General features: G+C 45.8%; 1 protein-coding gene and 1 pseudogene across 1 annotated transcript in view; one reads left to right on the forward strand and one right to left on the reverse strand.

The window, feature by feature from the left end:
• The window catches only part of Otud7b (OTU deubiquitinase 7B), a 50,191-nt gene that overhangs the window by 3,896 nt on the left and 19,810 nt on the right, over positions 1 to 26,485 (forward strand). The window contains exon 2 of the mRNA XM_051157724.1: positions 23,482 to 23,632. Coding sequence (XP_051013681.1) covers positions 23,548 to 23,632 — 85 coding nt within the window. The 5' untranslated portion in view covers positions 23,482 to 23,547. The remainder of the gene's footprint in view (positions 1 to 23,481; positions 23,633 to 26,485) is intronic.
• LOC127199099 (glutathione S-transferase P 2-like) lies at positions 19,722 to 20,313 on the reverse strand (annotated as a pseudogene).

Here is a 26,485-nt window from a genome sequence, read left to right on the forward strand (position 1 = left end):
GACCAGCCAGGGAACGTTTTTCAATTTCCTGGTTCCCCTGGGGAAGTTAAGACACGGGGAGGGGGGGGGGTGTTGGGGGGAGTGGAGTGCGGAAGGATGGGTACCTTCTGACCGACTAGCGATTTCTTTTTGTTTTCTGAGCTGTGTCAACGTCTTCCCCCAGAGAAGTACTTTGGTTTGGAAGCTGTCCACTTGAGAAGTGCTGCCAATTCTTGATTCTTTCTCAAGTGGGCAAGGGTACATTTTGTTTTTGTTTGTGAGTGTTGGAGGAGGGGGAGAACAGGCACAGAAGAGCTGCTCACAGTCAGTCCTTGTCTGGATTCCTCTGGAGCTGGAAGTTTCCTTTGCTTTGTTTTGGGGAAGATGACTTGGCTCCACTGGCATTTAAGTTATTTAGGAAGGTGGTTCTCACTGCCCTCAGCTATCTGATATGGCAATAAAAACTTCATTTTTACTCGGATTGTCAACCACTCCTTCACCCTGTTCTAGACACTTCTGTGTAAAGTATATGAGGCTCTGCCGCCTAAAATGAAGCCAGTCACATGTTCCCTTAAAACAGTGGCTCTCAATGTGGGTCACATCCTTTTTTTTCCCCCGGGGGGCAGGGGCGGGGCGGTTGTCGAACAGACCTTAACAGGGGTGGCATATCAGATATTTAATTGCAGTTCTTAACAGTAACAATTACAGTTCTGAAGTAGCGACAAAATAATTTTATGGGTGGGGTCAGCACACCGTGAGGAGCTGTGTTAAAGGGCCGCAGCGTTAGGAGGCTGAGAGCCGTGGCCTTGGAAGGTTGGGGAGCTGTCCAGCTTCTGGTGTTGCTTACTCCTGGTTTTCCTCTGGTGCTGGGCGCCAACCCCAGGCCCCTTTGCGTGGGAGGCAAGGGCCGTCGGTTTCTCAGCTATCTAGCCCTTCCTTTTCACTTTGTTGTTGTTTTGTTTTGCTTTTTGAGACAGGATCTCTCTGTGTAGACCTGGCTGTCCTGGAAGTTGCTCTGTAGACCAGCCTAGCCTCGAACTCGCACAGATCCACCTAGCTCTACCTCCCGAGGCTGAGACTAAAGGTGTGTACCACCACTGCCTTTCAGGTTTTCAATTTTACCCGATGAGGTATTTTAAACATAAAAAATTTTAGAGAAGAAGCTCCAACAGGTAATTTGAGCTCACAACTCAAATTTAAAGACTATTAATATTTTGTCATACTTGTTTTAGATGTCTTGCAGTCTTTAAAATACTTTACAAATATAGCCGTCGCTTACTCTTTAGGCTTATTTCCCCTTTCTACTGCGGAAGAGAGCCTACCTAACCTTTGAACTTTAGTGTTTAATCTTTCAAAGAAATCTTGTTATTTTGTCCCCAGTGGGTACGGTTGCCCACCCCACTGCTGATGTGTTCTGTCTGTGTCGTGTTTTGGCTGGTTTGTGCCATTCGTGCACCTCTGCAAGCACTGTAAGTGCCTTAAGGACAGATACATAGTCTCCTTTATTTTTGTTATCCTTGCGGGTCTTCCTCAGGAATTAATATCAGGCTGACATTTCGCGTAACTGTTAGTTGTTACTAGTGAGCCAGTGGTCGGGTAGCAAATTAGAAAGCATGAGTTACCCATTGTGTTAGTGAGCTCTTGCTTTACTGTTAAAAATGTCGGTAAAAAAAAAAAAAAAAAAGTCGGTAAAGTACCCTGGGGCTAACTCCCCACAGGGAGTGGAAGCAGGAATCGATAGGTGACAGCATCCCAGTGGGGAAACTCCTGGGAATTGATCCTGGTGGCTTCTGATCCTCTGGGCTCCTGTGGCCAGACTCACTTTACTGGCTATCAAATTCTGCTTTTGTCCTCAGGTCTCAACATCCTCACTAGAGATGGATATTAAAATGCATTCTCTCTCCCTCCCTCCCTCCCTCTCCCTCCCTCCCTCCCTCCCTCCCTCTCCCTCCCTCTCTCTCTTCCCCCTCCCTTCTTTCCTTCTCTTTCTCTCTCTCCTTTCTCTCCCTCCCCTCTCCCTTCCCTCCTTCCCCTTGTCCTCTCCCCTTTACTCCTTCGTGCACGCACGCGCGCACACACACACACCAAAACAAAACAAAACCCCCATCCTCTCTGATTACTTAGTAAACGTTGTTGAGAACCAGGAAGTTTTGGCCTCTAAAGAAGAGATTGTGGTGCACACAGTTCTTGTGTGTGTGTGTGTGTGTGTGTGTACACGTACGTGTGTACGTGCACTTTGAACCCTGCCTCCGCCTTCGGCTTCTCACCTCCTTTGTAGGTAGGGTCTCACTAGCTCACACCAGCCTGCCTAGAACCATCTTCCTGGCTCAGCCTGTCCACTGTGGGGATTACCACCCCTGTCTACACTTCCTTTTCTTTTTAGTGTTTTGAGACAGGGTTTCTCTGTGTAACCCTGCCTCTCCTATAGACAAGGCTGGTCTCAAACTAGGATCACACTTCCTCTGCCTCTAGAGTGGTGCGATTGAAAGAGTGCACCACTATTGCCTGCCCTTTTCCACCCCAGGAGGGTAGGATATTTCAAAAGCTATAGATGATTTTTTCTTTATTTATTTTATTTTATTTTTTGGTTTTTCGAGACAGGGTTTCTCTGTGTAGCCTTGGCCATCCTGGACTCACTTTGTAGACCAGGCTGGCCTCAAACTCACAGCGATCCGCCTGCCTCTGCCTCCCGAGTGCTGGGATTAAAGGCGTGCGCCACCACGCCCGGCTGGATGATCGTTTTTTAAAAGCTTCAAAAGCATATAAGTTCTGCCGTGTGGAGTCCTACCTAATATATAATATTGTTTGGGCCTCAGTGATTTGCTCTACCCTCATGTAAGAGTGAAATATTAAGGTAAACTGTATAAATTGTTAATATGTAGATTTTTAAAAGTCCAATATTAGTGATTTTTTTTTTTTTTGGTTTTTTGAGACAGGGTTTCTCTGTGTAGCCTTGGCTGTCCTGGACTCACTTTGTAGACCAGGCTGGCCTCGAACTCACAGTGATCTGCCTGTCTCTGCCTCTCCAGTGCTGGATTAAAGGCGTGTGCCACCACGCCTAGTTTAGTAATTTTATTTATTTAAATTTATATGTTTAACATGAAGTTTAATTTCTTCTTGGGGTTTTGAAGCACAACATCATGAAGTTTTTGAAGTAGATACAGACAGAAATCCAGTTGTATCTCTGAAATGTACTTCTGAGTTTTTTTCTTTACAGTTATCATTAGGTCAGACTTTGATGGAATGTCTGTTTTGGATTGCATGTATCGGGTATTGAGAAGGTTGTAAGGGATTATGCAGGGTGGCTTTAAAATCTTCAGAAGCAAGACACTAAAAATTAGCTCAATTGATAACGTGCTTAGCTCTGGCCAAGAAGCCTTTGATAAAACCTTTTGATGTGACTGTGTACATGTAATTGATTGTGTTCAGTTTAATAGGTTCACATGTCCTATAAACGCCACCACCCTTTGTGTCTCCGTGCCCCCTCCACCCTTTGTGTCTCCATGCCCCCTCCACCCTTTGTGTGTCTCTGTGCCCTTTGTGTGTCCGTGTCCCTCTCGGCTCCATAAGGGAGATCTGGACTTGGAGAAATTGCTTCATTAAGGATTTGGGGAGGGAAGAGCAAAGAAGCTCCAGCCCCAGACTGCTCCAGGACTTTGTGGTTCCCAGAATATTCCTAGGTTGCTGAGGAAGATACTGAAGTCAGGGAAAGAGCAAAGCAGCAGAGGGAGCAGGTGCTGTAGCATAGAACTGAGGGCAGGAGCATCTTTCCCCAGCTCTTCAAAACCTGGTGTAGGGTTCTGTGTACGCTTTGTAAATGAACTACCTCAGAGCAACCCAGCCAGGGTTCCCACTGCTCTAACCCATTTGAAAACACGCACATTACTCTCTCTCCCTTTCCACAACAGTAACTGCTACATTGTATTTCTCTTCAAGTCCCTCAGGAGTCATTAGGGGAAGTCTTCACCTCACCTTCCATCGCTGCATGGAGCGCCCACGGCATGAGCTGACTCCTCACTTGGCCGCCTGCTGACATCAGTTGGGTAGCATCATATGTAAAACATGGCCGAAAAGGTCAATTTAGTGTTGAGCAGTAGGTTTGGTGTTGTTGTTGTTTTAAGTCCACTGTTTGTGCCTTTTGAATCATTAGCCACTAACACCAAAGGAAGGGGCCTTTCTGCCCTGGGGCCGTGGTGCTGGTAAAACTTGATGCTATGTGGAGCTGGTCTGCTTGGAGGAACTGCGGCACAGACAGTGGGAATGCCGGATACTGACAGCCGTGTAGTTCAGGCAGCGAGGCTTGTTTGCTGTTAAAGGCCTCTCTGAGCACTGGCTTCCGTCTCCTTTGCACTGGGGTAGCGCACTTGGCCTTAAGCCTGTCCTTTCCTTTGAGTTCCATCACTAGGGCACAAGACTCTGATGTCCGTGACCCTTGGTTACTGCTGGCTACTGGCCACAGAGGCTTCCCAGAACTACTCTCAGAATTCTGAAAGTAGAAGTTGAAAATTAGACAAATTTGTATTTGTTTGGCATAAAGTAGCCTCTCATTTTAACAACTTACGATTTCTTCTTTTTATATAATCTTTATAATTTTTTAATAATGTGCTTGTTCATGAAAATTAATATTGTGTAAATTTCCTCATGTTTGCTAACTGGTGAAGATGATACCTTCCTGTCTCCTGAGCACGCTGTCTACTGGGCTCTGGGCAGGTGAGCCACAGTGATGCTAAGAAGAGTGGGAGGCTAGGGCTCGCAGGAATCAACATTCTGGGTTAAATAGGACTTGGTTAGACACACACACACACACGTGTGAAATATGAGAAGCAAATGCAGACTATATAGCATACATAGCATCGTAGTTCGTTTTATTTTATTTATTTATTTATTTTGGTTTTTCGAGACAGGGCTTCTCAGTGTAGCCTTGGCTGTCCTGGACTCCCTTTGTAGTCTAGGCTGGCCTCGAACTCACAGCGATCCGCCTGCCTCTGCCTCCCAAGTGCTGGGATTAAAGGCGTGCGCCACCACACCCGGCTCATAGTTCGTTTTAGACCTGAAGGAGTTTTACATGTTACATTCATTTTCTAGTTGAGGAACACAAAGACTAGAAAGTTGGAATTCCTTGTCCAAGCTGGTAGTTAACAACAAACACTTCTTCTGTATTTGCTGTCTGAAAAGTTAGGCCTCTGGTACAGAGTTACACACACCAAGAAGTAAGTAATTGTGGTTTGGAGCCAGCTTGGTGCTTGCCAGTCACTAGTGTGAGGGGCTGCGCTTGATCCTCAGTGCTGCTGTGGTGGCGATGACGCAAGGACTGCAAGTCCCTCACCCGGGGACGAGCAGACCACTGGGTCTCACTGGCCGGCCGGACCAACACACAGGCGAGTTCCAGCCCGTGAGGCCCTCAAATAAGTAAGCAAACTGTAAGTGGACACACAGTAAAGAAGTAAAGGTGAGAGGGCACCGGATGTAGTCCTGGGGTCTCTACATCCATAAACACATGTGTGCCCACGTGTGTGTCTGTCCCTGCACATAGCGTGCACTGGTATACACATGAACAAAGAAGTTAATAATTAGTTGTGAGTATTAGATATTTGCAGAAGAGGTAACTGTTAATGCAAAATCATGAATACTAAATACCAAGTGAGGAGTCAGTTCATGCGGCGGGCGCTCCATGCAGCGATGGAAGCGGGCGCTCCATGCAGCGATGGAAGGTGAGGTGGAGACTTCCCCTAATGACTCCTGAGGGACTTGAGGAGAAATACAATGTAGCAGTTACTGTTGTGGAAAGGGAAAGAGAGTAATGTGCGTGTTTTCAAGTGGGTTAGAGTGGTGGGAACCCTGGCTGGGTTGCTGTGAGCTAGCTTTCTTGGGAAGGTTGCCCTGGTGGGAGTCTCCGGGGAAACAGACTGCAGCCAGCAGGTCTCAGCCAGTGCTGAATCGAGAACTGAACTTGTCACTGGTTTGTCTGCCCCGAGTGGGCAATATAGAGCTCGGCCCGTCTCGGTGTCCTCCTCTTCTGCCGTGTCGTATTGCTTAGGAGGAGGTAGGTCGTGGTTAAAAATGCAGGTCAGATGCCTGGGAAGTGGAATGGAAAGTTAAAGAGCACACTATGATGAGGTCTAACCACAAGCTGTTTCAGTTCTAGATCGGCTTTCTGTGCACTTAAACACTGGCTGTGCACTTAGAGCTGTCGTGCTCAGAGTGCAGTACAAGAAGTGATTAGCGCTGCCTTCTTTTGAGACTTCGTTCTTTGTATTCAAAGGGAAGGATTCCTTTGGAGTTTGAATTTAAATGCATAGTCTTTCTGACTCAGTTTTAAAAATGAAATAGTTTTTCCCTTGCAAGTGGGATGGCTGCTTGGGTTAGCAAGCTGTTTGTAATGTGTTTGGGGGCTAAAGGGAGGAGGTAAGTCTTAAATTCAACTCTTTCTGGCTTTCATGTCAGCAGTTAAGAATAAATTTCATACGTGCTCTCACCTAAAGAGAGAAGTGAGTGCTGTGCTGTGGTTTAATGTCTTTACTAACAGACTAGATGCTTGTTCTTGGCTTTAGACACACTAAGATAGTGCTTTTTCTCAGCCCCATTTCTTTTCTTTTTGGCCATGGTTTATCTACATGTTGACAGATGCTCACGGATTCAGAATAACATTTTCTGAGCTGGTGATGCACGCCTGTAATCTCACTGCTCACGGGAGGCAGAGACAGATGATCTTTGTTGAGTTCGAGGCCAGCCTGGTCTTCAAAGTGAGTCCAGGGCTACACAGAGAAACCCTGTCTCGAAAAAACGAAACCAAAACACAAAAACACAGAAAACAAAACAAGACCATTTTCTTAATTGTCATTTTTATATTTCTCCTGTAAGGTCCTGACACTGTTCCTAAGTTCATCTAACAAGACTGCATTTGCCGAGCTTCGTGACCGGGTATTTTCCCTTCCGGCTTCTCGGCTTCAGGGCCTCTGCTCCGTTCTGTTCTCTGCTGGAGTCTCTGTCATAACTTCCGACCTGGCTGGAGAATAGAAGGAAGGCCGTGCTACTGCTCGATAGTACAGCAGTCCCCTAAGGTAGATACCCTTACACGCTTAGGGATGGACCCATTCAACCTAGTCACTGCCGTTGTTGAGGCACTGTGGAAGGTTCTAAGAATGTTGCAGTGAATGTCACATGAGGTCCCTGCCAGAGTGACAAAGAGGCTAAAGAGCTTACCCAGGGCTACAAGCAGAAGAGTGACAGAGCTGGCATTTAGGAGTTTTGATGGATTCCAGGTAATGTCTGCAACCATTATTACACTAGGCTGTCATTTATATACATTGCACAGTCTATAAGTGCAGTAGTAAGGCACGTCAGTCTCTAAGTATGGTCGTAAGGCAGGTCAGTCTTTACAGTAGTAAGACACGTCAGTCTGTAAGTACGGTAGTAAGGGACATCAGTCTATAAGTACAGTAGCAAGGCACGTCAGTCTTTAAGTACTGCAGTAAGGCACGTCAGCCTTTACAGTAGTAAGGCACGTCAGTCCATAAGTACAGTAGTAAGGCGTGCCATGAAAACAGGTGGGGACTCCTGAATCTCTTTGTTCAAAAGGCTCTTTATCAATACAAGAAAGACTGTGTGTCTGTGCTCAGCCCACCTGCCCAGTATCGCCTTTTCTCTTTCCCCCCTACTCAATCCTCCCTGGGCATGGACTGGTCAGTGTGGCCTGCTTTACACTGTGTGCTTTGAAGACTGGGAAGGTTTTGTTCCCTGAAAGTTTCTTTCCTACTCCAGGTTCTTTCTTGTCGCTCAGGTGAGTAATGCATTGTTGACAGTGTCGGTTAGTCATTCCAGTTGGAATCTTTTTTCCTTTTCCCTGAAGAGTATGTGAACAGGAATACTTTGGTTAGGCTTTCCTTCTGCAGTTTATTCAATTAGAGAACACTTTATCACAGTTCTCAGAAAGGGTTTTGAATGGGAGAACATAAAAAGCTGGGTGTCTTCTGCCCAGATCAGTTTTGTTTGTGTTCTAAGTTGAGTCCTTAGTTTATGTTATTAAGGAGAGTACTCATTTAATTTAATTTATCCATTTATTTTGGTTTTTCAAGACAAGGTTTCTCTGTGTAATTGTACTGGCTGTCCTTGAGCTTACTGTAGGACAGGCCTGCCTCTGCCTCATGAGTGCTGGGATTAAAGGCGTGGGCTGCTATATTCAGCTTGAGAGTACTCATCTTAAATTACAGTCCTTGTTAAGATGTGATGATACCTGGGATAAGTGATATTCAGCAGTTTCAAAAGAGGCACAAGGGTTTCTTGTAGAAATTACTAGAAAGCATTACAAATGCTTAGGATCTTGATTTCATTTGTGTGCTAGAGTTTAGGTAGGATCAAAGTTGTATTAGAACTATTTGGTATTGAGGATGCAGTCAGTTTTGTACCAGGTGTTGTGTACGTAGCTTTTGCTCCGTTCTGTGACTGAGACCAATTTGCAATTTGGTCCAATTGCAACTGTTTGCCCAGGTTGCTTTTGCCTTAGCCCCTGCCTTCTGCAATACCTGGTGACTTCTAACAGGAAGGGACACTGGGGTGCTGGGCACACAGCTGCTTCGCCTGTCCTACAAGGATCCTAGCCTGCTCGAGAGCCTCTGAATCTCTCCGCCCCAGGCCCATCTAATACTCTGTATCAAGTTATACAGAGGACAGACAGCTTAGGCAAGATGGAGCATGAAAATCTGCCAGTACCCTGAGAGTCCCCGAGCGTCTGTAGCTCTTTACAGGCACAGGCACAGGGTGTTGCCGGGTTTTGTCAGGAACATTACAGGAATTAGATGCATCTTAGCAGACCATAAGAATTTTACAGCGGCGCCTGGCCCTTGCACGTGTGCAGACTGATCTCTCACCCTCCTTCCTTTAGATGCACCTTTGTGTGTCTACAAAACACAAAGTAAGCTAGCTTGAATGAATGTTGAGAGACTTGCTGCTTTGATGCCGTAGGCCTTCCACTTGTGGCAAACAGAAGAACTGTGTTAGAATTTGGTGTTTAGTTTTTCTCTTGGTTTTAGGTTAAGTTTTGTCCTCTTCAAAACTCAGCAGTAAATTTTTTTTGTTTGTTTTGTTTTTCAAGACAGGGTCTCTCTGTGTAGCCTTGGCTGTCCTGGACTCACTTTGTAGACCAGGCTGGCCTTGAACTCACAGAGATCTGCCGGCCTCTGCCTCCCGAGTGCTGGGATTAAAGGTGTACGCCACCACGCCGGGCTAGTAAATTTTTAATTAGTATGAGAAGTATATTCAGTAAAAATAATTTTATTCCGAAAATGTATTCTAGCTTCAAACTATCAACATAAAAATAAAAATGATGTCGTAGTGAGGCATAATTTACCCTGCTCTTTTCTTTAGGCCTTAGGGGTGTGAGGTCGTAGTACTTCCTCTGCCTTACTTGGTGTTGGTTGGCACACAAAAGTGCTTTGCTTTTCTCTGCCTCTCCGATGGTCTGTACAGGTGGTTTCATTTCTAAATATGGGTTGCTTAAGGGGTTGACTTTGTTTGGTTTTTGTTTTACAAGACAGGGTCTCTCTGTGTAGCCTCGGCTGAAGGGACTGACTTTGTAAGTGCACATCCTTTTCTTTGGTGCACGTCTGTAGAAGTCAGAGATTTATCTGGGCACCACAGGGGGAAATTGGAAGCTGGTGATATGTGACATCAGATAACAGTTACTGAGATCACTAGATTTATGGTTTTGGAACTGTTTTTATTACTCTGTGGCTTTGGAAAAGTGATTAAACCTCACTTACTTGGCTCTGAGTCCTTGTCATCTGTAGCTTGATATATGGAGTAAACTTGTCCCTGATAAGAAATGCTTCTAAAGTGTGACACAGGAAAACACTGACTCTCTGAGCTGATGGAAGCATGTGGTACCCCGTCCTAGCTCGTCTAGAACCATCAGGTTGCGGTTGTACTCGCACCTAGTTCTGTGTACATAAGCAGAAGAGACTTGCTTATTTGGTTTTGTTTTGGTTGGTTGGTTTTTTTGGACACGGTCTCTCTGTGTAGCCCTGGCTGTCCTGAACTCACTTTGTGGACCAGGCTGGCCTTGAACTCACAGCATTCCACCTGCCTCTGCCTCCTGAGTGCTGCAATTAAAAATGTATGTCAGCATGCGTGCCTGAGACTTGTTTATTTTTTTAAGATTTATTAATGCGTTTATGTATGTAGACCATGTATGTGGTAGACACCTTGTAGAGGTCAGACGAAGGCATCCGATCCCCTGGGATGGAAGTAACAGGTGACTATGCAAGAACAGAGCTGAGCTGTTGTGCAAGGGCAGCGAGGGCTCTTTAACTGCTGAGCCATCTCTCCAGCTCCACCATTGTGCTTACTTTATGTTCATAGTTGCTTGTCTACATGTATGACCGTACTACATACCTTCCTGGTACCAGCAGAGGCCAGAAAAGGCTGCTGGATTCCCCAGAACTGGAGTAAACCGAGGGCTACAGGTTGTGAGGTACCGGCAGTCAAATCCAGGTCCTCCGTGTTGAAGTTATTTTATAAAATTGTGTTTGTTTCTCTCAGTTTATTTCTTAACTCAGCCATCACACAAATGATTGAGACTTTATGATAATGCAAGCAGCTCAAGTCTGTTTTAAGCCCTCTATGCTATTTTGTCTTACTCCCAGCAAACATGTCAGCAATACTTGCACTTTATAGCTTTGGTTGGCTCTGGTTCCTTCCTCTAGCTCCTCCTGGGCCCCTGAGGGTGAGTCTCCTGGCTAAATCTTAACTCCTCTTCCCCTGGCTGGCGGGAAGTCCAGCCCTATTCTTTCCCTTGTTCACCGATTGGCTGTAAGCTGCTTTATTGACATATCAGAGGGACAGTTGGAGAGCAGTTTACACAATGATTAGACAGTAAATTCTCAGAACAAAGCTTGTAAACATGGTGGGTACAGAAATTAGCATCTAAACTACACAATAACCCTATGCCTACACCTCCAGAAGAGCAACCAGTGCTCTTAACCCCTGAGCCATCCCTCCTGCCCCAAGTTGTTTCCAAAAGAAACAAAATACTAGAGACAGAGCAATGTGCACAAGGGAAAGAAGCCCAGGTAGTGCTGGGGACGACTGGATCAGAGTGTGTGCTACACGTACTCCAGCCGGCGTAGGTGTGCATTGGTGGGATGGGTGTAGGTCTTAGCATCAATGCGCATGTGGAGGTCTTGTGACTGAGCGGATAAAGTCTTGCCATAAATCTCTGAAGAACTGGTATGAACCCTGAAGCAGAATTCCTAGGTCCAACTGTCTTGTCATTTGGGTATCATTTAGGTATGATGCCTCAGTATATATGTGTCAGCTATCAGAAAACACAGATTTTAATTAAAAACATTTGCGGGATAGAGTCATGCTATGTAGCCCAGACTGGCCTGGAGCTCACTAGGTAGCTGAGCCTGGTCTTGAACTTGGAAGTTTTCCTGTGTTGGTCTTTTGAGTATTGAGATCACAGTGCGCACTGCTGTAATTTGAAGCTTCTTTTTTTATGCTCTGTTGCAGTGTTTCACAAACAAAACTACAAAAACTATGTAGTGGACTCACAGCTTATACACATATAGATTATATTTGTTCGTTTACACCTTGATCATATCAATGGGACGCATCAGAAAATGGCAAACATTTGAAACCAATAAATAATTTGTAAGCCTATTTTAAGTATGAATACATAGATGAGCATGACTAGTTTAGAACCACTCCTTGTGTGTGTGCGTGTGCGCGCATGCGTGCGTGAGGTCTGCACGTGTGTGTATGCGTGTGTGTGCACTCGTGTGTGCGCGCATGTGTATGTGTGCTCTGTTCCTAAACTTTGAAAGTATGAAATAAGAGTGCCAACACCTAGGCTCTCCCTGAATGTCACCCTGTTCCCCAGCTCTCTGCTCTCCTTAGGGTCCCATCCCTGACTCGTTGGGGAGGCCTCTGCTCTCGTTTACATCCCTGTGCGTGACATGAGCAGCCTCACACTCCTTCAGGCAGGACTATGGCGTCTCTCCTTTGTGTGTATTCCCAGCCCCTAAATCAGTGTGTAAAAGATGATGGACCAAGTGACTGATAGTCAAGAGGAGTTAGGACGAAAGTTTCTAGTCCAGCTGACAGCAATGGCAGATGCTTTACACAGAGCCGTAGGCGTTAAGCGAGGTTAAAGATGGCCAGAAAAGAAACGAGAGCTAAAAAGAAAGAAAGTGATGAAAACCTTTGAGCTGAAGTATCTAATTTATTGTTTTGTTTGTTTGAAATAGGGTCTCTTTGTAGCCTTGACTAACCTGGTACTCTCTCTGTAACATAGGGTGGCCTTGAGTTCAAGAGAATCCTCCTGCCTTAGCCTTTTGAGTGCTGAGATTATTGGTACACACTACTGTGCTTGGTTTTTAAGTATTTAATTTTATAAAAGGAAAACTTCTTTGTTTAATGGAGGCTAAACATTATTAACTATATGTGGAAGAAAATTAATTCATCAAAAGAGATTTGTGAAATAGATTAATTTTGTATGAGTAGCTAACACAGATAATACAGGAATCTTTCCGATTCCTTTGTTGACTAGATATTTTATAATTGACAAACAAATGACCAATAATGAGGAATCAAGTACTTGGCAGAGGGCTGGTAGTTACTAAAGGTTGGAGAATTGGCTTTTGAGAGATGGTGTGTTTTGCTGTTAGTGTAGACTGTTGGTTTCTTACTGCTGTTGTTAGTAAGTGGTGTGTATAAAAAAAATTCAGCAATCAATTTTTAAAGGGCTCAAGTAGAAATTTTGTTTCTGTAGGAATTTTTTTTTTTTAGAATTTTTAAAATTTATTCTTCATGTGCATTGGTGTTTTTCCTGCATGTGTGTCTATATGAGGGTGTCTGAGCCCTGGAACTGGAGTTAGACACAGCTAGAGCTGTCACATGGATGCTAGGAATTGAACTCAGGTCTCTTGGAAGAGCTCTTAACTGCTGACCCATCTCTCCAGCCCCTTGTAGGCTATTTTTTAAAAGTTGACTTTATTAGACCAGCACGGTGGCGCATGCCTTTGATTCCGGCTCTCAGAAGGCAGAGGCAGGCAGTGTTTGAAGTAATGCCCGATGCATGCATACCCTGAGGCCAGCCTTGTCTGCCTAGTTCTCCCACAGCCAGGGCTGCATAGAGAGATCTTGACTCAACAGATAAAACAAAGCATGCCGACAACAAAAACCCAAGAAAGGAAAACCCAACTTTGGGTTATTTCTAGCCCTACTTGAAAGAAAAAAGAAAAAAAAAAAAAGGTCTAAAATATAAATATTATGTGTAAAGTATACATAAATCTAAAACAAACAAACAACAACAAAAAACATTGCTTTAGGCATAGTAGTATAGGCCTATGAGACAGGAGGATTGTAAGTTCAGTACCTATTTTGGTTACAAAATGAGTTGGCTATTAGCCTGAGCTACACAGTGAGACCTGCCTTAAACAAACAAACAAACAAATAGTGGACTGGAGAGATGACTCAGCGATTAAGAGCACTGTCTGCTCTTCCCGAGGTCTTGAATTTGATTCCCAACAGCCGTCTATCCTGGGGTCTGATGCTTTCTTCTGGTGTGTAGGTGCACATGCAGACAGAGCACTCATAACATTAAATAAATAAATGTCAAAACAAGACAAAACAAAAATGACCTTGGCTGGAAATGTGTCTTTCTTGATAGAGTGCTTGCTTAGCATGCATGGAGACCCATGAAGACATGTGTTGGATTCCAGGAAGACCAGAGTTCAAGGCCAGCCTGGGCTACGTGCAACCTTTTCTCAAAACACAGATTTGTAGGCCTGGAGGGGTTGATTTGGGAGGAGTGAACTCTGGAAGAAGTCATACTGGTAGCTGTGTTGGGCAAAAGTGGAGTAAGGCACAAAGTAGGCAGCTGACATTTCTCGAGAATATAGTATGTATTGGGTGTTACTTCAAACAAGAGATCTGAGCTGTATGTTTTCCCTATTTTGTATGTTAAGAAAGTGTGGCACAAAATGGTTGTATTCCAGGACCACACAGTCTTGAAGTGTTAGGTCAGGGATTTGTAACAAGAAGCATCTGAACCGAGGCACTCTGGGTGTGGAGTTGAGAGGGTTCACGCAGTGAGGGGGCTTGTTTACGAATGGATTGCCCGTGTCCTCCTGCTCTCTGCAGATGAAGTGTGGAGTAGAGTGAGCCCTGGTCTGAGGGGGTGGCTGGCCTGTACGTAGTTTGGTTTCGCTACTTAGTGCTTGTGTAATGTGTAAGGTCACCTAGCCTCTAGGAGTGTATTTGTCCTTTCATGTGTAACACGCGGTTAGTGGTACACACTTCATTTGAAGTTGTTTGGAAGTTTACGTAAAATAATGATTAAAGCCTCAACACACGATTTTCTTTCACTTTGTTCCACTTTATGTTCCATGGGTCCCTTGAGAGTAGAAGTTGACCGTATTCTCTTTCTAAGAAGGCTATATTTTGTGTGTTGGGAGGACCTGTATTAGCCCAAACAGTTAGCATCTCTCCCTCCCAGCTTACAGGAATGGGGCGCCTGTACCCTCCTCTCTCTCCCTGTCTGGTGCTTGGAATTGGCATCATAAGCATGGAGGAGTCTTTGACCTTTGACCATTTTGAGTCTTAAATGTTTTTTTCATTGAGTTTTGAGAGGAATTGGAGAGGATGCAGAGGCAACGCCAGTGCATTGGTGGAGCCAGGCGTGTCAGGAGAGTGCGCATGCAGGGAGAGTGGGCGCTTGGTGTCCAGGAGAGAGTGAGGGTCAGTTTCTCAAGCACTTGAACAGAGATCTGTTATCGTCCACCAGTATTTAACTTTGGGTGTCTGTCACTAAGTTGGGGGCTCAGTATATGCAGATGGGCTTTAACACACTATTAGTCTGAGTAAAGCAATCTTTAGGGAAGAGAAACTATTCCTAATAAAATCATGTAACAGTCTTCAACAAATACCTTTGAGATAAGTCACTGTAAATTTGCCTACATGCAATACTGTGTGTGTGTGTGTGTGTCTGTCTGTGGTGTCCGTTTGTATGTCTATAGTTGAGTACTACACAAATGTACAAAAATGTTTTAGTTTATTGGAATGAAAATTGAGTGCCTAGTAGTGAGTGGGACACAGGAGAAACAAACGTTTTTGCCCTCATGTTGCTCCTGTTTGGTGGGGACACAAACATATAAATAAACAAAATCTGTGCGCTATGACATAATGCTGATAGATGGATAGATGTGGAGGGTGTGAGGTTCTGTTGGAGCAGCGTGGGGGGGGGGGAGTGCCCTCCAGAGAACCCTTTGCAAATGAGGAAGCACTCAGGTAGGTCTTTGAGGAGAGAAAGGAGCTCCCCTGCTGGGCCTACTGTCCTCCCTGGCCTGGCAGGTCTGCCACGGGACTGAGCTCTGAAGCAGATAGCTCGCTTGATGGAAGTAATGGGGGGCACAGCCCAGTCACGGAGGCCTTTGTGTGATAATGGGGGGCACAGCCCAGTCACAGAGGCTTTTGTGTGATAATGGGGGGCACAGCCTAGTCACGGAGGCCTTTGTGTGATAATGGGGGGCACAGCCCAGTCACAGAGGCTTTTGTGTGATAATGGGGGGCACAGCCTAGTCACGGAGGCCTTTGTGTGATAATGGGGGGCACAGCCCAGTCACAGAGGCTTTTGTGTGATGCACAGAATTTAATGCTCAGTGAAGCCATTGAGCTTTGAATCCTGGGATGTGATATTGTCATATTTATATTAAATAATTCTTTACAGTAGGTGCTTATAGAGATTGAATAGTGTTTGTGAAAAGAAAGAGGAAGTTCTTTTCTGGGTCCCAGTTATCAAAAGAGATGCAATAAAAGCTGGTTAAAGGCATTGGGTGGGTTTGAGAGACTTTAAAGGTAAAATTGGGAAGCTGTGTAAGGCAGTGAGTGTGAGGCAGGAGAGGACTGTCAGTGGCCTCCCTGGCTGTGGTCAGGCCCCTGCTTGGAGGGATGCTCCATTTGCCATAGTGGGAAAGGGTGGAGGACAGAGTTGAGAGGTGTTTGTTTGTTTGTTTGTTTGTTTGGATGTGTCTGGGGCTTCTTGGGTGAGGCAGAAAGACTTTGAGACTCTGGATACCTTTAGCGTCATCAGCGTTTGGGTGTGCAGGAACATGAAGTTTCTCAAGGAGATGCTACAGAGTAAGAGATGGAGGGCTTACGACCAGAGCTGTGTGCTTAGCCTTAGAGTCCACATGGTGCCCTAGGAGAGCGGCCATGAGGATTGGCATGTGCCTGTGAGCGGCACCTGTGATGCCAGGATGACCAGCACAAGTGAAGAAAGGAGCATCGGGATTTGTGTGTTGAGAAGTTTTGCAGGAAGAGGATACGAACGTCTTATTCACTGTTCTATTGCTGTGAAGAGGCACCACAGCCAAGGCAGCTCTTGTAAAAGAAAGCATTTAAGTGGGGCTGGCTTACAGTTTCAGGGGGTTAACTGTTATCACGGCGGGGAGCAAGGCGCGCATACCCGCAGGTGCTCCAGCAGCAGCTGAAGAGCTCCGCGCTGCTCCACAGGCAGGGACAGGCACTTCGCTGACACAGTTTCTCCATCAGACAGCACCTCCTAATCTTTTTAATCCTTTCAAACAGTACACTCCCTGTTGAGTAAGCACTCAAACATATGAGTCTGTTGAGGGGTCTTTGTTATTCAAGCACCACAACTGTGCAGGAAGGAGGCGCCTTTGCCTTGCTTGTAGGTTTGTTTGTTTCTGTCTATGTGGTGAAAACAAGCTCACTTGCTAAGAGTAAGAGACATAGCTTGCTGGCTAAGAGGCTCAGGAAACAGTGAGGATGTGAGGTGGCCCTGAGCCGGCTGCAGTGGCCTGCCGATGCACTCATTTGCCCTCAGACTGATCTACTGAGCTATTTGATCTTGTTTTGCTCAGTAACTCCCTCTAGTTGTAGAGAAATTGAGTGAAGAAGCCATCCATGTTGGGTAGATAAAACAGAAGGACAAGGAAACTAGATTTGAGCAGGAGAGACGGCTTAGCAGCGAAGAGCACTAGTGTCCCTGCAGAAGACCTGTCCCAGCACCTGCATGGTGGCTCACAATCTCACAGCTCCAGTTTCCAGGGATCCAGTGTCCTTTCCTGGCCTCTGTGAGCACCAGACATGCATGTAGTACACACACGTACACGGGAACAAAACACTCACATGCATACAATAAGAATAAATAAGTCTTTAAAGAATAAACTAGGTTGTTGCAGTGAGGCACGTAACTTAAGTGATTAGTAGTCCTTGCTTTCACTCCGGGCTCTGCAGGACGAACGGGATCTGTTCCGTGTTCTGACCCTCTGCTGTCACCCTGTCTCTTCAGCAGTAATGTCCTGCGTCCACTGTGCTCCTCCTTCACATTCTTCCCGCTGTGCCAGTCAGAGTGTAACAGCAGCAGCAGCAGCGAGATCGTTTCCCCCTCTGCTCTCAACCCGCCAGTGTTTATCATGACTTTTATAGTAAAACCTCAAGCTTTACCAGGGTCTGCTGGGCCTGTCTGTGTTTTCTGCTGCCCGCACCGCTGGTCAGAGCCGTGATGCTGCGCTGCATCGGCTTGGAGCACTCTTCTTCCTGCTCTGCACTCCAGCTGCTCGCTGTTTAGTTCCCTCGAACTTTTCCTCCCTCCTTACAGGAATAACATTCCTGTCTCCAGTATTTATTATTATGAGATTTTTATCATTTTTTCCCTTTTCACTGTAGACATAAGCATGGGAATTGTGTCTGGTTCATTGTGTCTAATCTTGAGCATAGTGCCCAGTGTTCATGGACTTTTATTGTCCCATGCATAATGTGGTTGCAGGAGTTCGTGACTAAGAAATTAGGTTTAGAGTGGATACAAGCTGGAAGCTGGGTGTGGGGGTTGTACACGTAACCCCAGCACCCAGGAGGCAAAGGTAGGAAGAGAGGTGCTATCTTTAAAAAAAAAAAAAGTTGAATAAAGATAAAATTGTAGAGTAAGAGTGGATTTTAAGACTACTAGGGGAAATGGTTTTAGGAAATGGCAGGTCTATGTTGAGTTGTTGCAATAGAGATAGAAGTTTCTAGACATTATGAAATTAAGTCAGATGGATTGCAGGAGAGCATTGAGGTTTTTTAGGAAAGTGGTAGGACTTGAAGTGAGGAAAACGCAGCCTTTAGCCAATATGGCTGCTGCTCCCTTCCCAGCAGTAATGACGTGAAGCTGCACACGGGCAGACTGCCGCACGGCCTAGCAGGAAGGCACGGCTCAGACCCCTGGGTGTGGACAAGCCGTCCACCTGGCTTTTCCTTTCCATTGTCCAGCAAATGGGACAGTATGTGGTAGTTGGTAGGGAGATGTCGCTAGGGATCAACCCATCGCCTCTAGGAGCTGGTAAGAGCGCTGCTGTGGAGCGGCCTTTGAAGAGCTTAAGGAACATTAGCTTATTCCATTAGTTCTCGGTTTCTCTCTCTCTTCAGGAGAGCGTTGGAAGTGCAGAGGGAGGGACAAGAGGCAGAAGTGAATTTTGATCAAGATACTCTGTTTATGCAGCATGTTTAGTTTACAGTTGTGGCCAATACCAGCATTTATAAACGAATACAGGTGCAAGTAAGCACAGATCCAGACAAAGAGTTTATAAAACAAATGCCACTGACTGGCTCATGGTAACATCATGATGTTCGGCCGCAACAAGTATTTCTGTAAAGTCATGATGTCATATTTTCCATTGAAAAGCCTGTCATTCTCAGGAGTCGGCTTTGTTGCTCTGTAGAATGTAAGGACCATTACGTAAACACTAGGAGGGAGTCTGGTGACGGCTTGGCTTTCATTTAGAAAAAAAGGATTTGTAACAGTTGGACCTGAAAGTAATGAGCTCCCTGTCAGAGCTTGTATATCCCTTGGAATGGTCTGCTAGAGAGTTCTTTTGTGGATGAGTATTTGGCGACAGCCCTTTTACTAGGAAAGCTGGGTGATTTTGACTTGGAATCTGTCTATAAACTGCACAGTCAACAAATATTTGAGTGCTGCTTTCCTTTGATTTGAAAAGCAAAGGTTAGTGTTTTGTTTTGTTTTTTTTGTGTAGGTTTTTCCTTCCTTTGTGCTGAGACAGAGCCCGACTGAGTCTTGGCCTTCGGCGTTGATATCTTCATTTGGAATTTGAGACGCGCCAGGCAGGTGTCGTGGTGTTGTAACAAGAGCTGCCGTCCTCACCTGGTGGGTGAAGGGCACAGTCCACGCGCGTGTGCTGCAGAATCCAGTACAAGAGGGTACTGCCAAGGAGGGTGCTTTAGTGCTTCACATGTTTGCTGAGGAGCCAGTCTTTCCAGATATGAGTTATTTGTTTATTTTAGATGTTTGGAATTGAATGACCTACCTTCTGTTTCCATGTAAGATCCCAGACGCCATGACACCGGTGGTTTTAATTTGGCTTCTCTCTCAAGAGCCTTTATCTGGCTGGAAATTGTCTGCATGCCTGTGGCTTAGTCGGGCCTCCTGCTTTCCACTGAGTGCTGTTTGTGTGCTTGTTGCATATTTCACACATCCTTTCTGAAAGCTGGTAAAGTGCTTACCATGCTCCCTTGGTGTGTTTGAGGCAGGGTCTTGTAGCTCTGGCTGTACCATACATACAGAACTCACCACATAGACCAGGCTGGCCTCGAACTCACAGAGAACCGCTGCCTGCCTCTGCTTTTGGACTGTTATGATTAAGGCTTGAACTACCACACCGGTCAACTTGGTTTTATTTTAGTTTTTGGGTTTTTGTTGTTGTTGTTGCTGTTGTTTTCCTGTCTTATGAACTTATTTTCCTGGGAAAAGGGGAACAAGCAGCTCCTGTGTCTTCTATCCGCTGCTGTTTGCCGTTGCCGTTGATGGGACGGTTCACACGGTCCGGGGAGGACAGGAAGGCCTTGATCTTGGGTCAGGCGCTGAGATGTGCCACATAGGTAGAGAGTGGGGGGTGCTGTCCAGGCAGCCCGGGGCCAGGGCTGGTGGATCAGCAGCAGGCTCAGCGTTGTAATCGGCAGAGGAGATCTTGTCACCCAGGATGAAGGCTTTGCCTCCCTTGTTCTGGGGCAGCAGGGTCTCAAAAAGTCTTCAGGTGCTCAGGCAGAGCCGTCACATCGTCATCCTTACTCCCTAATATCTGATGTGCTGTATCTGCACCCACAGTCCTCTGTCCCATCGCTCAGCACCTCCACCAGGGCGGCCCCCATACATCTTAAAGGAGATGCCATTAGATTGGGACAGGGTGAGCTCTCCGTCCTCAGACTTGGGGAACTGACCATACAGACAGGAGGGTTTGAGCAAGCCTTGCATCCAGGTATTTCTGTAGCCACCTCTTCCCTCCAGCTCTGGCCCTGCTCAGCCAGCAGCATGCTCATGGCCTCAAACTGGGGGGTGGACAGTGGTGCTCAGTGGCATGGCTGCTATGCAGATGGAGGCGTGGACTCAGTGCTGCCTAGGCGATGAGGGATTTTGGTGGGGAAGTGAGCCTTGTTTTATTTTCATTTTTTCCAGAAATGGTTTCTCTATGTAGCCTTGGCTGTCCTGAACTTGGCTTTGTAGACCAGGCTGGCCTTGAACTCCCAGTGATCTGCCTGCGTCTGCCCCCCTGAGTGCTAGGATTAAAGGCATGCGCCACCACACCTGGCTCTTTGTTTTATTTTTTAAGAGCAAAGATTGAAGTTCATTTTGGAATTAGGTTCTTTATTTTGGACTATTTATGTGTTTGTTACTTGGGTAGTGCCCATGTCTTGTGATCAAAACGGTGAATACAATGAGCCTTGGAGAGAATTCTCACCTACAACAGGAGGTCTTCAATTCTCAATCCTCCTGCCTCTGCCTCTTGGTGCTGATATTATACACATTTGCCACTTGTTTGCCTTGAAGATTAATTTTTAAGCACGGGCTGCAAGGGGCTGGGTCACTGTGTAGGAACCTTGGCCACAGGCCTTCCTGTAGTTCTCGGTTAGCGTTGACGTTAGCAGCTGAGTCTGTCGGCCTCAGAAGAACGCTGGCTTAGGATATTGAAGCAGATGAAAATTAGACATTTGTTTTTAATGAATTTACTCACCAGCTGTTTACTGACTGCCTGCTGTATTGTAGATACCTTGCTTCATGTTGGGGTGTAGGGTATGAGTAAGTCACGCCCTGTATCCACTGACCTCTTGTATTATTTAAGAAACAGTGATTTTTCTTTTTTAAAAAAACAATAACAAAATCCAAAGAAGGACCACCAACAAAATGACCCAGTTATCAGGTTAGCGATTTAGACTCTTTATAACCCACAAATATGTGTTATTTGCCTCACTATATGCAAGGAATGTAGAAAATTGAGATCAGATCGTACCACTGAGCAGGTTGTATTCAGGGAGAGGAGAGCAGTGGAGGGAAGTGCCTGGGAGTTGCTCCTAGGCTTTGTTAGGCTTTAGGAGGGTTCAACTCTGGTGGGGCTTTTCCAAAAAGGTGAGATTGGTGGGTGTGGCAGGGCTCCTTGTGAGTGAGCCCCTCTGCACAGCGCGGGCGGTGTGGTCAGAGCCGTCCTCCACCCTGCTTTTGCTTTCTCAGCTGGGACTACTAACCGCAGAGGAATGTTGGCTTGGTGCCAGGCAGTCAGGCCGGGAACATAGTTTGTTCTAAGGTCAAGTCTGAAAGAAGGGATCTTTTCCCAGGTAAACTTACCTGGCACTCACTTATCCTGGGAGGAGAAAAAACGTTTTGTGAGTCTGTTTCCTGAGTTCCTGAAGGTAGTGACTTTTGTTAATGAGCCTCTGGGCCCTCCACTCAGAGTGCAGAGTAGCTTATTTAATTTTGAGTAGTTTCAGCATTCAGTTTACTCTTCGTGTTTTCTCAACTAGCACGAGAATATTAGTCAGACCTGAAGTCATGCTGGATAGTACTCATTTCGTTAATAATACCTGCTCAGGCCAGTGTGCCATGCACTGTTGGAATGGCGTCTCTGTGCACTGTGTCCTGTGGAGATCTGATGACAAGCCGGACTTTGGCATTGTCATTCTTATGAACCATCTCAAGTTTTGTAAACATTGTTCTCCATCACTTTCTGATTGGACAGATAATGAGCTAACTGGCCAATAGCTGGGCTGGAGAGTTAAGGCGGGACTTCCCATCCCAGTGAGGGCGGGTCCCAGGTGGGGATCAGAGAGATGGGCAGAGTCACCCTCTGAACACGGATGAAGAAGGAGAAGCCAGGGTGAGACTAACTTGGCAGGTAACGGGCCATGAGGCTGGGAAGTAGCCAGGCCAGAGCTGTCGGGTTAGAATAGCTGAGTGTCTGCCTAGCTATAGTGCCTAAAGCTTTTTATAAATACAAAGGTCTCCATGTTGCTGTTGAGAGCGAGGGCGGGCCTAGACAAAACCTTGCCTTTTACAGTATACTGTGTAAAATCATTTTTTCTGGGGATATATCAGTAAAGAAGACACAAAACTTCCTGTTCCCAAAAACTTGACATGAAAATAAAAGGCTAGAGAGTGATTAAAATAACTTCAGAGGAAAGCCACGGCATGGTGGCAGATGCCTATATCAGCACTCAAGAATCTGAAGCAGGAGGATTGCTGCAAGTTTCAATCAGATTATCCTGAGCTACATAACGAGGCACTGTCTACAAAACAAAACAACTTTAATAATAACTACGTTTCGGGAAGGAGGTGAGCGTGGTGCCATGTCGAGGGAGCATTGCAGGCTAGAGAGCTCCTCAGGGCGTCAGTCTGCTGCCTTCTTCCTTTAGACTGGAGAAGCCGACTTGGCACTAGGGTGGGTATAGAGCACTTGCCTCCGTATGTAAACCCTGAGCTTAATCCCCAGTGCCTTTCTCAAAGCCGGGCATGGTGGTGCACACCTTTAATTCCAGCACTTGGGAGGCAGAGGCAGGTGGATCTCTGTGAGTTCGAGGCCAGCCTGGTCTACAAAGCAAGTCCAGAACACCCAAGGCTACACAGAGAGACCCTGTCTCGAAAAACCCTGTCTCTGTGTAGCCTTGCTGTCCTGGACTCACTTTGAAGTCCAGGCTGGCTTTGAACTCACAGCGATCCACCTGTCTCTGCCTCCTGAGTGTTGGGATTAAAAGCTTGTGCCACCGCTGCCTGGCCTCAGCAAATCTTTTTTAAAAAGATGGAAAGCTTTGTTTAGGGTGGTTTGTGGTTATTGTAGGCATTAAGGTATTATTGATAATGGGGAAATGGAATATGATTTTTTAAAAATGTATTTATTATGTATACAGCGTTCTGCCTGCATGTACACTAGAAGAGGGCATCAGATCACTTTACAGATGGTTGTGAGCCACCATGTGGTTGCTGGGAACTGAGCTCAGGACCTTTGGAAGAGCAGTCAGTGCTCTTAACCTCTGAGCCATCTCTCCTGCCCCTGAAATACGATTTTTTCATGGAAAAAATTTAAACTCCTTTGTTTCAAGAGTCAATTAGAATGAAGAAAACAGAATAGTTTATTTACCGTTTGGTTAAGAGAGTGTTGAAATTGGTCTGTGGTGATGCTGTTGTTGTCACTGGAGCCTTGCTCGCCTTCTCCTGCTCAGGTCGGAGCCTGGATCCCGCTCTATGTTCTGCTCACATGCTGCTGCCCGAGAGCACTTGAAGCTCCCATGACCCTGGACATGGATGCTGTCCTGTCGGATTTTGTTCGTTCCACAGGTGCAGAGCCAGGGCTGGCTCGAGATCTTCTAGAAGGTAAGGAGAGGGTGAGAAAGGGGAAATCAAAATGTCATATTTATCATTAGGATGATTTGGAACATTTAAAGTGATCATAAAAATGTGTTTTGTGCTGTAGGCCGTCCATCGAAGTTGACTCTGATGATGTGCTTTGTGTCCCACCATGGTTTTCAGACCCTGAGTTACCCCTTCACCTTGTGTGTACTGGGTAGCTTTTTCACTTGAGTTTATGTTCAGGTAACTCAGGAAAAGTTAGGTTAGCCCTCTAAAATCATAATCATAAGGAAAAACACCTGATCTTGACCTATAGCCTTTACACACACTGTATATACACCACACACGTGCCTTAGTCTCTATATGTACTAATAGGCACACACCACACTTATGCCACACATGTGCCCAATAACACAAACCATCCTCTGATTATGTGTTTCAGTGTGTGTGCATTGTACCCAGTATATGCAAAGTACTCGAGATGTATTATTCTTTACACTGCCGTGTTACAGCTGGCAGTGAGGTTACATAGGGTTTGAGCCTTGACTGGTTTTTAGAGTGTGACTCTTAATGGTTATTTTACAAATTACTTCTTGTACGCTACGAACACTGAGTGTTATTTTTTAGAAATGCTAAGAATGCTATGAGAGTGGTTTATCTCTAGAGTATAGGAAGGCCTTTCAGGGAAGAACGCCCAGGAGGGACAGTTTACAAGGCGACCGTGAGGAGAGAGAGAGAGGGAGAGACTCATGTAATGGAGAAACCAGCAGTGAGTGAGGTGGGAAGAGAAGTCCAAGCTGGTTGGGTGGGCGAGAAGCAGAGTGTTACTGTGAGCCATAGTGAGGCATGTTTAATAGTGGGAGAACAGTCTTCAGAGTTTCTGTGCTTCATCCAGGCCAGTAGGATTATAATGGAAGGAGGCCTTTCCTAACCCAGGAGAGAGATGGTGGAGACTAGATAGTGCGGCCTTTCCCGACCCAGGAGAGAGATGGTGGAGACTAGATAGTGCGGCTCACAGTAGCAGCGGAGTTGATGGTTAGATGTTAATTAGTAGCTGCAGAGACGGCTCAGCAGTTCAGAGCATTTGCTACATGTACAGAGAACTTGAGTTCAGTTCCTGGTGCACACGTGGTGGCTCACATGTGTGCAGTTCTAGTTGGCTTCCAGGCAGGCATGTGATGCACATACGTACATGCAGGCAGAACCTTCTTACACATAAATAACAAATACATTTTTCAAAAAAATGCAATTTAGAAAGGGGATCAAAGAGCTTTTTTAGTTGTTGCCTCTTTACCACGTTGTTTTTCTTTGAAAGTTAACTCTTTCCTGGGCATGGTGCCACATAATCCCAACACCCAGGAAGCAGAGACAGGCAAGTCTCTGTGAGTTCAAGACCAGCCTGGTCTACAGAATGAAACCCTGTCTCAAAAACAAAACAGTAAGAAGCTAACTTTGGTTGTAGTACAAAGAATAAATTAGAAGGAAGAGAGATTAGCAACAGAGACGCATTAGAGAGTCTTATCAAGGGCTAGAGAGATGGCCTAGTGGTTAAGAGCACTCATTGCTTTTCTGAAGGTCCTGAGTTCAGTTCCCAGCAACCACGTGGCAGCTCACACCTGTCTGATGCCCTCTTCTGGTGTGCAGATGTACATGCAGACAAAGTACCCATATACATAAAATATATAAATAAAATTTTTTAAAAATCTTGAGAAAATAAAAATTAAAAAAAAGAAAAGAAAAGAAAAAGGAAGTTTTTTTCAGAGAGTTTCCCTCTTAGAAGAACAAAGACCAGGTAAGCATTATGAAGACTTGAATTAGGACAACGGATGGATCGGAGAGATACTTAGACAACCTTATGAGCGACTGGCCAATGTGGGAGAAGAGCGGGTCCGAGCAGCAGTGAGCGCTGAAGCTGAAGGCTCGGGACCTGGAGAGCTGCTGACGCCACATGAGGAAGAGAGGGAACACATTTTGGAGAGAAGATGATTAACAAAGGTGCTGGATGGACATCTCCCTGTTAAGAGCACCTGGATGGACATCTATCTCCCTGTTAAGAGCACCTGGATGGACATCTGTCTCCCTGTTAAGAGCACCTGGATGGACATCTCCCTGTTAAGAGCACCTGGGTGGACATCTCACTGTTAAGAGCGCCTGGTGACTTTAAGGTGCTTTCCTGACAGTTGGAAATACATATCCAGGTCTCAAGACAAGCAGTTTATTAATAAATGAGTTGATTTAGGGGAAATACTCTTCATTTTTTTTCAGCAGATGTTAATTGAGTTTCTGCTAGATGCTGGGCATTGTTCTGGATGCTTCCACAGAGATGGTGCACACACAGCATGCCTCTACGTGCTCTTGGCTCGGTTCTCCTCAGAACAGCACTGTGGTGCAGGCACAGCACTGCACTTTTTCTGGGGAAGTCTATTGCTGTCCATCCCTGATAGAGGGGCAGGCCGCAGGAGCTACCGCACCGCGTCTAGCCTGGGAAGTAGAGCTCGCTGAGGTTACTCTAGGAGCTTGCATTGCATGCCCAGCGTGTGGATGACACCAAGAAGTCTGTTTGCTTGGCAGTTGTTAAATGCTTGTACTCTTGGGCAGGGGAGGGACCTTAGGAACTTCATTAGCCTCGGTACCATCTCCCCTACCAAGAGGGGAGTTTTAAAAAGTTCTTTTTATTTTATGTGAATACCTAACATGAGTGAATGTGTGTATACTGTGTGCATGCCGAGCCTCCAAGGTGGCCAGAAGAGGGCGTCTGGTGGCAGTGGTCACACTGGGCCTGGAGGACACAGCCACAGCACACCAGTGTTACCTACATGTGTCACAGGTGGTTGCAGCACAGAGAAAAAGGTAGAAAATAGAGACCATAGAAAGCCG

Source organism: Acomys russatus, chromosome 15 (assembly GCF_903995435.1).
Source record: "Acomys russatus chromosome 15, mAcoRus1.1, whole genome shotgun sequence".
Classification (NCBI taxonomy): Eukaryota; Metazoa; Chordata; class Mammalia; order Rodentia; family Muridae; genus Acomys; species Acomys russatus.